This window comes from Dipodomys ordii, unplaced genomic scaffold (assembly GCF_000151885.1).
Source record: "Dipodomys ordii isolate 6190 unplaced genomic scaffold, Dord_2.0 Scaffold35, whole genome shotgun sequence".
Classification (NCBI taxonomy): domain Eukaryota; kingdom Metazoa; phylum Chordata; class Mammalia; order Rodentia; family Heteromyidae; genus Dipodomys; species Dipodomys ordii.
Genome location: NW_012267251.1, coordinates 11,568,708 through 11,580,605, shown reverse-complemented (window position 1 = coordinate 11,580,605; position 11,898 = coordinate 11,568,708). Strand labels below are relative to the sequence as shown.

General features: G+C 40.7%; 1 protein-coding gene across 4 annotated transcripts in view; it reads right to left on the bottom strand.

Moving 5' to 3' along the window:
• Srgap2 (SLIT-ROBO Rho GTPase activating protein 2) overlaps positions 1–11,898 on the bottom strand; it is a 243,038-nt gene that overhangs the window by 131,563 nt on the left and 99,577 nt on the right. For all 4 annotated transcript variants that reach the window (XM_013017480.1, XM_013017481.1, XM_013017478.1 and 1 more), the window contains exon 3: positions 11,689–11,881. In XM_013017480.1, coding sequence (XP_012872934.1) covers positions 11,689–11,881 — 193 coding nt within the window. The remainder of the gene's footprint in view (positions 1–11,688; positions 11,882–11,898) is intronic.

The following is an 11,898-nucleotide window of genomic DNA, read 5'->3' as shown; positions in this document are numbered from 1 at the left end:
ATGACCAACAAAAACAAAAAAGGGGGGGGGAGGGGATTGGGGAGAATGTGAGGGAAGAGGAAGGCAAAAAGTCAGTACATCTTGGTGGGTTTTTTGTTTGTTTGTTTTTTCGGTTTTTGTTTGTTTTGTTTGTTTGGCATGGGGCTTGAACTCTGGGCTTGAACTCTGTCCCTGTGCTCTTCAGCTCAAGGGAGTGCTCTACCACTTGAGCCACAGTGCCACTTCCAGTTTTTGAGTGGTTTATTGGAGATAAGAGTCTCACAGACTTTCCTGCCCAGGCTGGCATTTAATCTCGATCCTCAGCTCTCAGCCTCCTGAGTAGCTAGGATTACAGGCGTGAGCCACTGGCGCCCGGCTGTCAGTACACCTTGGAAACTGAGCCCTTAACTGTGCCTGCTTCCCTGAGTTCCCCTCATTTTCCATTCAGAATCCACGCAGTCTATAATTTGTCTTGCAAGGAAATCCATCAGAAGCATCATCTCCACCTGTACCCTGCAGAATCAGTCTGTACAACTTCTACCTTTTTGCTGACTCCCAGAGATGCTGCCTATAAATTCAAAGAATTTCAAGCACCAACAGAAAACCCCTACCCCCACCCCTAGAAGTTGGTTATGAACATCTGTTGTTTACAAGGGTTCAGGCTGAGAGCTGCCAGACTTGTTCTGCAACCTCTACTTTAACACGGAGGCTGCCAGGGAGAGATGTCTGAATTTCATGCAAGGATGCCCTGTCCCAACTGCTTAAGCAGAAATCAGCAAACACAGCTCAGCATCCCACCATTGAAGATAATCCTAGTTTGTGCTATTCATTTTCTAATCCTGGTTCTTTAGCCAGCTGTACCCAAAATATGTTTAGAAGCAGAACTGTGCTCATTGATCCTTCCTGAATATAAAACCTGAGGGGTAATGACGTGGGGAAGCAGGAACTAACAGAAAAGAGGATCCTGTCGCAACTGAAAAATCCAAGCCCTACTTTTTCTCCTGCTCCCTGGACCTTCATTAACACAAGCCCTTCTCGTGTGATGGTTTCTCCTCAATGTGATAACTTGATCCCAGTGCAGGAATTAGATATAGGTCTTTACTTCAGTTAGCATGGGACCAAATACAATTGAGAACATAACAATGCTATCTTTTCCCTTTCCTTGATTGAGCCAAGCATGAGTCCCTCCTGAGTACCCCACCTTCTCTCCCTTTCAGGGACTACTGGAACTTGCTTTAAATGAGGCCTATTTTTAGATCCATGTACCCATATATTCCTCTTATTCTCTTGCAGCCTGCCTGCTTTTTCCCATTTCAACGATGATGAAAGTCTGTTCAGCAGAGACTGTCTTTTCTTCTTATCTTGTAAGCCCTCCCACTTAACACAGTCAGCTCCCAATAAGATGACATAGCTTTTGCCTTTCAAAGAGAATAGGATCAAAGACAGTTTATTTAATTGGCTGAGAATTCCTATGAATTAAAGATCCCACCCCCTCAGCCACACATTGCTTCCTGTGTGGACTATGATGGAATTATTATGGAGCTTCCAGGAGCAAAAAAAAAAGAATGCTGCAAGCTCCCCTTGTCTCAGTACTGTTGTCAAGGAGCATTATCACCAATGTCTTTGCTTCATGGAGCTGAAAGCCTGAGGTGTGGCCTGCTGGCATTCCAGTACCTGATCCCAGGAGACACAGGAAGCTCTAAGGAGTCTTCATCGTTCTCCTAATTGCTCATTAAAGCAGGTTTTGCTGGGAGCTGGTGGCCAACACTCATAATCCTAGCTACTTAGGAGGCTGAGATCTGAGGATCACAGTTCGAAGCCAGCTCAAGTAGAAAAGTCTCTGTATCTCCAATAAACCACTCAAAAACTGGAAATGATGCTGTGGCTCAAGTAGTGGTGCTAAGTCTTGAGCACAGAGGCTCAGGGACAGCACTCAGACCCTGAGTTTAGGCCCCACAACTAACTTAAAAAAAAAACAAAACAGGTTTTGCTTCTGACCTATCTTCTATCATTTTTACCCCAAGAGGATGATATATAGCCATTTATGCAGAAAACTTCTGTTTGGCCTCATGAAACCAACAACCCAGTAAACCACATTCTGTTATGTTCATGGCTGAGGCTTGTGCTGCCCTGGCCTGTGGCTCTCAATGGTAGACACTGCATCAGGCTGAGCAAAACTGGCTTTTTATCCGCATGAGTCACATTATACTTTTATGGAAATCCCACCAATCCAGCAATCTGCCTAACTACTGACTCCAAAAAGGTAAGGAAGCCAGAATCAGATGGCTATATGACAAATTTCTTCTCTTCGGTTATGAGCCTGGTCCTAAAAGTGACATTCTAGAATTGAACTGCATGACACTTCTCAATAGATATCCTACCCAAAGAAGTTATGCCATCAAAATCCCCACTAAAGATGAGTCTGTCCTTGAAGTGGGCCCACAGAAGTCTCAGAAGAAATTGGAGACTGAGGTGATGTTACATAGTAATGCTTATAGCTGTGAATCCAATGTTTTACATAGTGCGGCCATGCTCAGCCTCACACGGCCTCAAAGTTGCTACTATGCCAAAGCATGTACTAAGGTCTTCATATATATTAACTCAGGTCATTAGCATAGCAACTCTACAAAGTAGGTACCATTATTTGTCATCCCTTTACCACAGAAGAAACTGAGGTAATTAAGAACCTTCATCTAAATTCACACAATCAATGCGGAAATCCAGGTTTGCGAAACTCAGGAAATCTGGTACTAGACACTATGATCTTAAAGATTATGATTTACTTCTCCTTTGGCAGTGTTATTTATATAAGTTACCATTTATTTAGCACCAATAAGTTATAGAAACAAACCTAGTTCCTTATATGCATTTTATCTAATCCTTAAAACAATGCTTCAAAGTATTACTTTCTATATTTTATAGATAAGAAAACTAAGAATTAAAGGGGGACATGACTTCCTCAAAGTCACAGAGCTCAAAGTGGGAAAAAAGGGGATTCAGATATGTTTTTCTGGTTCAAAGCTCTGAGCTTCCCAGAGAACTTTTGACAGAATTATTTCTCCACTTTAAAGATTGGCCACCTTCCTGTCTTGCTGATTGCCAAACTTCCTTCTTACATCTCTTCCATCCTGAAAGGACTCTCCTAACTCTTTAGGCAAGACCAACCACCATTCAAGGTTCTATATGGACTGGACCAATACAAAACATACCAGGAGACCTTCTAATTAGCTGCTCAATAAAAGTAACGAGGCATGGGGAAGGAAAGCCAACCCTTGCTCAACACCAGATGCTACATCTGGACAAAACCTTTCTAGGAGGAACAAATATCTCCCAAGTATGTCCAAAATGAATGAATGACGCACTGATCCCAGGAAGTCAGGGAGTTCTCCCTTCCGGCAACTTCATGGTTCCTGTACTTCCCTCTTTAAGGTCATCCCATATTCAAAGAGGAACTTTCTGACCATCTGCCCCTTTCTGACTTGCAACCACAGCTAAAACACTCTTCGTGGCCAAATGACTCTGTGTTTTTCACCCGAGTGCTATCCTGTGAGATCTGTGAACAACTTTGAACTTTACTCCAGAGGAGGAATCCATCGGCAATAAGTAACCTATCTATACACACTGTGCACCACCAGATACTGGGCCTAAGGCCAAGAACTTGGACTCTACAAGAATTTCTTGTTAATTAAGTGTGTGTCTGTCTTTCCACTGAAAGGAGTATTGCAGGTTAAATGCCTAGCAGATTCTTTAGATACCTAGGCCTGCTCCCTTACATCCCTCCCAACAGAGATACAACTCAGCCAACCAAATATGCAGATGTACTTCACACCACACTCATTTAATGTGAATGACAATACAATACTCTCTTGTCTTTTTCCACTCCATTCCCAGTACCTCATGCGATATTCAATTAGGTTCCAAAATATATTCTGAACATAAAAATCTATTTTAATGCTGTCTACACTGCAATCCAAATGCCAACAACAATATGAAGGAAATTTATTTGTTTTTCTCTTCTTAAAAAATTTTTTTTTGGGAGGGCTCAGTCATAGGGCTTGAACTCAGGGCCTGGGCTATAATGCTCAAGGCTAGCACTCTACCACTTTGAGGCACTACTTCATTTTTCCGGGGTTAATTAGAGATAAGAATCTCATGGCCTTTCCTGGATGGGCTGGCTTTGAATCTTGACCCTTAGATCTCAGCCTCCTGAGTAGCTAGGATTACAGTCGTGAGCCAACAGCACGTGGCCAGTTAATCCATTTTCTGTTGATTACTGGAAGTTTTGTCTCCAATATCCTTCTAATACCTTGAATTTAACATCCCCTAAAACAATTTTTTCATGTTTTAGCCTTTTAAAACCAATTCTATCTCATTTTCACTAAAGACCTCATTAATTTACCTGTTACTGAAGTCCACAGGAAACTTCAGAGCCCTCTTTCTTTTGTGCTTCCATGCTCACTGAAATCTGAATCCCATCAGATGATTTCTCATCATCACTTCCAGGAGATTCCTCAAGCAGCAGGTGCTTTCCATCTGCCTCTAGACTAGAAGCTCCAGAAGTACAGAAGGCAGTCCCTGTCTTACTTGACACATGGTCAGAGTACAATACCTATTTGCTAAATGAACAAAATGATCAGTTCCTATTCGTTCCATTGGTACTATCTCACCATGACTTATGTCCTTATTATCTATTGGACAACTGGTTCCCCATCTCAAATCTCTTGTCATTTAGCAAACCTCTACCAGGTTTGGTTGTCCTTAAGCAGTGCTTGTACCTATGTTTACATCATAAGCTATTCAAACCTTCCATGGCTTCCAGTGTCTACTGTAGTAAATCAAAACTCTTAGTCAAGAGGCAGGGTGCTCCATGACACCACGCTATCTCAATGTGCCCAAATGCTTCATAGATACTGTTACTTCAGCCAAACCAGTCTACTCACTCTACACCGAAGTGCTGCATTCTCTCCTCCCACTGTCCTTTCCCTGCCCAGATCCTCTCCCCTTCCGTGCTCTCCATCTAACAAGACCCTATCCACCTTTCCCAGAGGCTGATTCATATCCCATTTCCTCACTGAAGCTTCCTGACCACACCAACTTGTGTCATCTCTTCTGTGCACACACATGGTGCTTACCACACATAACCTTACACTGAAGGTTTGTTCTGCTACTCAGGTACAATTTCTCACTGACACAGTCATAAGTTTATATGAAAAAGAATGGCTGTTTTTACTTCTTTGGGCTCCCTTCTCTAAGAGCCTAGAATAATACCTTTAAATGTTCAACAAATATTTGTTAAGAAGGAAAAGCTGGAGGAAGGCAGAAAAGATGTTGCTGGTTAGAAAACAGCATAAGGGCTCTGTAAGGAACACAGCAGGATAGTAATGTGAAAGTAGGCCTTTAAAAACTCAATAGGAAAAAAAACGCTATCTCAAAGTAAAACAAAGAAATGAGCTATTAAAAGTAAGAGATCAAAACCAAGTGAGCTATGACTGAAAGGTAATTTACAGCAAGTCTAGGGAGAAAAAAAAAACAGCCAAGGCATTATCAATTAGAATCCTGCTGGGTAATATTAACACAGATCTCACTTAAAAGAGACAATCAAAGGCTCAGCAACAAATAGGAATACATTTATACTCTTCAAGGGGCCAAAGAAAATGCAAGAACATCTTCCCTAGGAAGCCTTCCTGCCCTCCCGTGATTATTTTATCTCAGCTCTTAATCAAACCAAGCTGACAGAATTTCAGACACGAACAGAGGAGTCATATTATCTGTCTTAAAGCAGAAGATGTAGACTGGAATAATAACTGGAGTTAGATCTTCAGCATTTCTCACTCTTCCTCTGGGGCAGAGGGATGGACCACTGGGTCAGATTTTGTAAATCTGTCAAGCCAGGTGGACTTTAATGAAAGTGTCTATGCTAAATACAGGATGCAGAAGACAAAAAGTGAGCGGGAATAGAGCAGAACAGGAAGCAAAGCCAAAGGGTACCTGGGTAATGTCTTCCTAGGGAAGAAGTGGTCCTAGACAAGATGAAAAAGCAATTCAGCAACATTTGTCCCTCCATGCAATGACTTAAAACTGTAACAAAATAGCATCCCTAACCCAGGATGAGTGATAGAAATGGAGCCAGGGTGAGAAAATGGCCTGGAAACGGGTAGGATTATCCATGTGGACTGCCTTCAGCCCTGGCCAACCTGCCCCATCCCAAGTTGAATAGTTTCCATGTCCCTGACATGCGTCTGCCCAGAGTTGCTGCTGGCAGCTGCTCTCCTGGCAGCACAGGGAGACAAAATGCATGGCATTGCTAGGCCGACAGCTGCTACAGCTCCAGGGGAGGTGACAAGTGCCCGCTGAGATGTTCTGGGCAGAGAATGAACTATTCTGGGACCAGTCATAGAGTCAGCAAAATCAAGGCTACAGTTTGCTGGCTGAATGAAAATACAGTACAATTGCCACTCCAGAGATTCTGAAAATGAAGAGGACTTCCTCTGTCCCAGCTTATTTCACTTCAATTGATTCTTGCCCTCACATTCGGCCCCATCTTTCCTCTTTCCAAGGGCATGACTTCGGTTTTGGCCCACATTAACCTCACCACTGGACTGCCACACCTTCCTAGCAGGTCCTCTCTTCCAGCCTCTCTGCTGCCAATGATAGCATTGTTGCCATAGTTACCTTTTAAAGCACAGCCATAATTATGTTCGTTGCTCAAAAAATTATCAATGGCTCCCCTATGCTTACAGAATAGAGCCCAGACCCTGTCACCTGGTATTCATAAATCTTTGTAATCTTCTGGCCCTACCAACTTTTCCTGGCATATTTCACTATCATATTTATAATTCTTGTTCTTCAACAAAGCAAATGAATTATCTACCAGTCTTGTCCCCCTACTCCCTGGATCCCCCCCCCCAGTCTTTATTGTTCTCTCTATCTAAGATACTTCCTTGCCCTATCTCTTTATCATCTTTCTGTAACTTCTTTTATTGTCTGGATTCACTCTGCCATTTTTTCTAGCCATTGAGCTTCACCTCTGTAAAGCCCTCATCAGTCCTCCAACCAGAACAAATCCCTTTTCTGTGGACACATGTGGTACTTTGTATGGATGGGTAGCTCATGTTCTTTCATATATCTGCCCTTTCTTACCACACATAGACGATGTGGCAGATGCTGCTGATTGTCTCCCATTCCAGATGAACAAAAACTCTACTTTCTCATCACCCAGAATAATAAATTCATTTCCCAGGCTCCCTTATGATCATATGACTAAGTTCTGGCTAAGTGGGTATGAATTGAAGGGCATGTAAATACCACCTCCAGACTGCAACTTTAAAAAAGAAAGACACATTTGCCCCTTACCCTGTTGCCTTTCCCATTGGCTAGAATGGGGACATAGTGGCAGTGAGCCATTTGGAGTCATGTAGACCAAGACAATATGCCAGGTAACAAATAAGGAGTGTGACACAGTCCTAGATTGCTGATGTTCAGACTCTTAGGTGACAGACAGATTCTTATCTATCTTGTGTAACTTGGTATTCCTTAAGGTCTATTATGACAGTAAGACTTATATCTAAAACAAATCAGACATACCTAAAATGTCTTCTCTATGCCATTGCTAACCAATGTTTCAAGGCTCTGTCTAGTGGTGCCTCCTGCCAAATGGCCAGCTCAGTTTCAGTGGTATGATTATCTCTGTGCAACAATACTCACAGTGTGCAAACATCTGAGCATTGGATTATCTTTTGCAACACAAAAATGAGGGGAAAATAGAAGAATGAGAGTGTAGTTACTTGTGCTGCCCTGGAAGTAGAGATCTCATTCTCTATTAGTAAGAAAGGGGAAGAAATCAGCCATGTGCACGCTTCAGATGTTCATTGGACAGAAGCAGATAGGTCATAGGTTTAATTGTGGAGAAAAGAATAAAATGAAAGACAAGGTTCAAAATGTTAAAATACATCAGGTGAAAAATAATCCAAAAAGTCACATACATTATTAATAGAACCTGCCTATTCCATGTAAAACTATAATCGGGCTCTCAACTGTTTGACTTTTATTTATGTTTTTAGGAATAAATGATGTATAAAAGTAGAATCTGCCTGGAACTCTCTTCCCCTTGCTGATATCTAGTACATTTGTATGTCTGCCTCATCTCTTCTTATATTAGGATGCACCACATGAATCTGTCATAATGTGACCATCTTTGACCTATAAAAACCAGTAATTGCATATGTTTCACATATGCATATTTTCTAACAAACAGAAAGCTTTTGCATTTGGGGCTCATTTTAATATTCTTTGTATCTCTTCTAATGCATTAAACATGAGATTATCAATAACAACTTGCCAGGATTGACTTTTATCAACCAATTCTACATGAAACATTTCTAGTTCTATTGAGACTGATATTGGCAAGCTGTCTTATCTTCTATTATTTTACCTGCCTGGCAGGGAATACGGCTAACACTCTCCTTCTCTATCTTTTTGGTAATTTTACTTCTTCCTGTGTTAAGATTTTTATCCCTGACACTGGTGCTTCCCAGGGCAGGGGTCCTGGACTTAGTGCTTTGTTGTTTTCCTCTCCTCTGAGTTCATTTATATCCATTGACAAGGAAGATTCCACAATCACATTTGCAAGATTTTCCTAGCTGTTCCCAGTCAGAACCTGTAAGCTCAGCAATACATGTCACCCAGGATGCCTGAGGCCTTACATTCCCCCAAATCCAACCTGTCCAAAGTAGGATCACTATTCAAAACTAGTCTTCTTCCTGCAACATCACTACTCTATAACAGAGACCATAATTCTTCCAAGTTGCCATGTTAGACACTCTAGCTCCCTTTTATTTTTAACTTTATTTTCCTCTGCTTTGAAAGTATCAGTATTCTCCTATCTCTATTAAAACTCTTTCACATTATACATGAATCTTTTCCCTATTAACCAAAAGTTCCAAAACTCATCTTAATATCCATAGTGGGTGGTTAAGTAAGTACATAAGTAAATAAGTACAGAATAAGATCAGACAGGAAGCTATTGGAATAAGCCATTCATAAAGTACAGACGTCCCCCTAGGATTTTACACCATCTTGTCCTTTCCTTCCACAATACTTACTCCAGCTTTAAATTACATATCTAATAGATTTGTATAACACTAATTTCTTCACTAAAGTGCCATGTGGAAGGGGCAGTCAGAGCTTACTCTTTGCTATATCTTAAGGTACAATGAAGGAACTCAAAGAATGTGTATGATCTTAACATCTTAACTGGATAAATATATAAAAACTTTCCCTTGAACAATACTAGATCCTACATGAACTGCTACTATCCCTTGTCCCCTCACACTTCTACCTTCTCCTATCTGCACATGCTGTTCTCTCTCCAACACAAATCTACCATTGACGTCTAACCTAAGTCCTACTTAAACTTCAGATCCCGCCACAAAAGCTTTATCTAGTTAAATGATGCTTTATATCTGACCTCTTATCAGATCTCTATTCCAAATAACACCAATAAAAACTTAATGAGATTACTACCTTATCTTCAATTTGCTTCCTATATTCAAAAATATTTCTTCTCTAACCAGATATGGTGCCTCCATAGATATAAAAAAATCTCTTATCTTCCAATACCTTGTGTAGTACTGAGCATAGAGCTGGCTCTCAATACTCACTGGTCATGTGAGAAAAAAAAAAATCAGACCAGGTACAACTTTATCCGAAAGGAAATAAATTTTTCCAGGCTTGAGGAAAATAATCCTGTTCCTCATATGTGATCTGAATCACAATTCAGATAATTTAGAAATTAGCACATCTGTCTTAATTTTTAATAAGTATGCCCTTAACTGAGAATAAGATACAGCACTAAAACTTAAATTCTATTTTTAAGTTAGGAGGAATGTACCAACAGAATAAATACAACTTTAAATCATTTTCTAAAGCAAATGATTCTTCCCCCCCACCAAGTCTTCATTTATCACATACTAAAATAACATTTCATTATCAGATGATTCTTTTATCTTAAAGAAAATAGGACTTGGGAAAGATAAGGGACTCTGAAGATAAAACATCTGGACGAAATTCTCATCTTGGCCAGTGTTAAGCATGTCACACATTCTCAGTCTTAACTTCTAGGTTCACTACTCAGAGCTGACTTGTAGAGAATTACTGTATCTCTTTCCTGTATTACTAGAGGAATAAACAAAACTAGAAAATCAGGGAAATAGGATATACTTGGCATTTATTCTTAGGTTGATTCATTCATTTACTCATTACACAGTATTTACTGAATATCTACTGTCAACCACATATACTAGGAGATAAATCAAATAAACTTCTATGGCCCATTCAGGAAAGAAAAAATTTTTAAAAGACCATGCTGAATGTCCCAAAAGAAAAACAAATCATGGTGAGAATTCAGTAGATAGAGACCATTCTTTCTTCTGGGAGAATCAGGAACACTTCTGAGAATAGGGAGCAACTGAGATAGATCCGAAAGCTTAGGTTTGGCCTTAGATATACAGAGATGTGACATATGAGTTCATAAGCTCAATTATAGGACACCTACAGCTGATAGTTCTAGTTAGGTAAAGTACCCTGGAACCAAGAAACAAGGTTGGAAAGCAAGCCAAGGCCAGATGTAGAGGGGTTTGACACCAAGCCAAGGGGTGTGAACTTTTGTGAACAGAGAAGATTTCAGCAAACCCACAGATTACCCAGGGATTTTGCTAGAGGATGTCTGGGTGGAGCCCAAGGTTCTGCATTTCTAAAAACTCAGATGACGCAGGTGCTAGTAGCTGACAACTTTCAGGTCAAAAACATGCAAAATGTGAAATCACTAAAAGTTTTGCACAGAGAAACTGCCCAATCCTCAGTGTGTTTCAGAAAGACTAACTAAATCTTTTCCTTTTTTCTTTTCTTCAGTCCTGGGGTTTGAACTCAAGTCTCATACTGAAAAACTAAATCTGATTTTGCTGGACCAAGCAGGCTAGAATGGGGAGAGGCTGTTTACTATGGTCCTGAGTATTGGCTCTTCCCAGAATAGAAAGCATCTATAAAATCCTGTTACCACACTATTCCAGATTCTCATTTAATTGTTCTGGAGCAGGCCCCAGATTTCTATATTTGTGAAGTTATACAGAGAATTTTGAGGTGTATTCAAGGTTGAAAACCTCTGCTTTAGAAGACCAGCAATGTATACTATATTGTAATCATTCAGGAAAAAAAAAATACAATGATCTAAGGTAGGATAAGGGCAATGGTTACAGAGTGAAAGAGTTGGATATGTAAAATACTGTAAGTGAGAAGGAATAAGCCTTAGTAATTGCTTAGGCAGGGATTCAGATGTATGACTACATTAGTTACTTCTGGTTAAAGATAGTTTGGTAAACGGTTAAAAGTATAGAAACTAAAGCCAGCTTTTCTTAACCTCTTTCTTTTCCCCCATTTATAAATTAGGAATAATTACAACCAACATATGGAGTTATTTGTGCAAACCTATATGTAAAGCCTTTAAACCCATGCCTGGCTCACATCTATTCTGATCTCTCCAAGATGTACTACTGCCCATAAGTCTGATGCAGAGAAAAAAAAGTCCTTGAGGGCTTTCACTTAATTTGAAGTCATGAGTTCATAAATCCAACTAGATCAAGTGGTACCTCTGCCTCCCCTACCCCTCACCCCACTCTCAAGGTCTCTTCAAAGCAACAGCCACAGAGTTCCTACTTAAATTGCTGGTCCTTGGTGCTGCGAGTCTTGGCCAGAAAGCGCTCAGCCAGCTTCTCCAGGTTTCGGGAATAGTCCATTTCAATCTCTGCCTTCTTCCGGAAGAAGTCCTGCAGGTCTTGTAGCAGCTGCACCCGGAGCTCACACTGCTGGTCCAGGCACTTCATCTGCTCTGTGAGCTGAGCCCGGATCTCTGCAAGAAAACAAGGG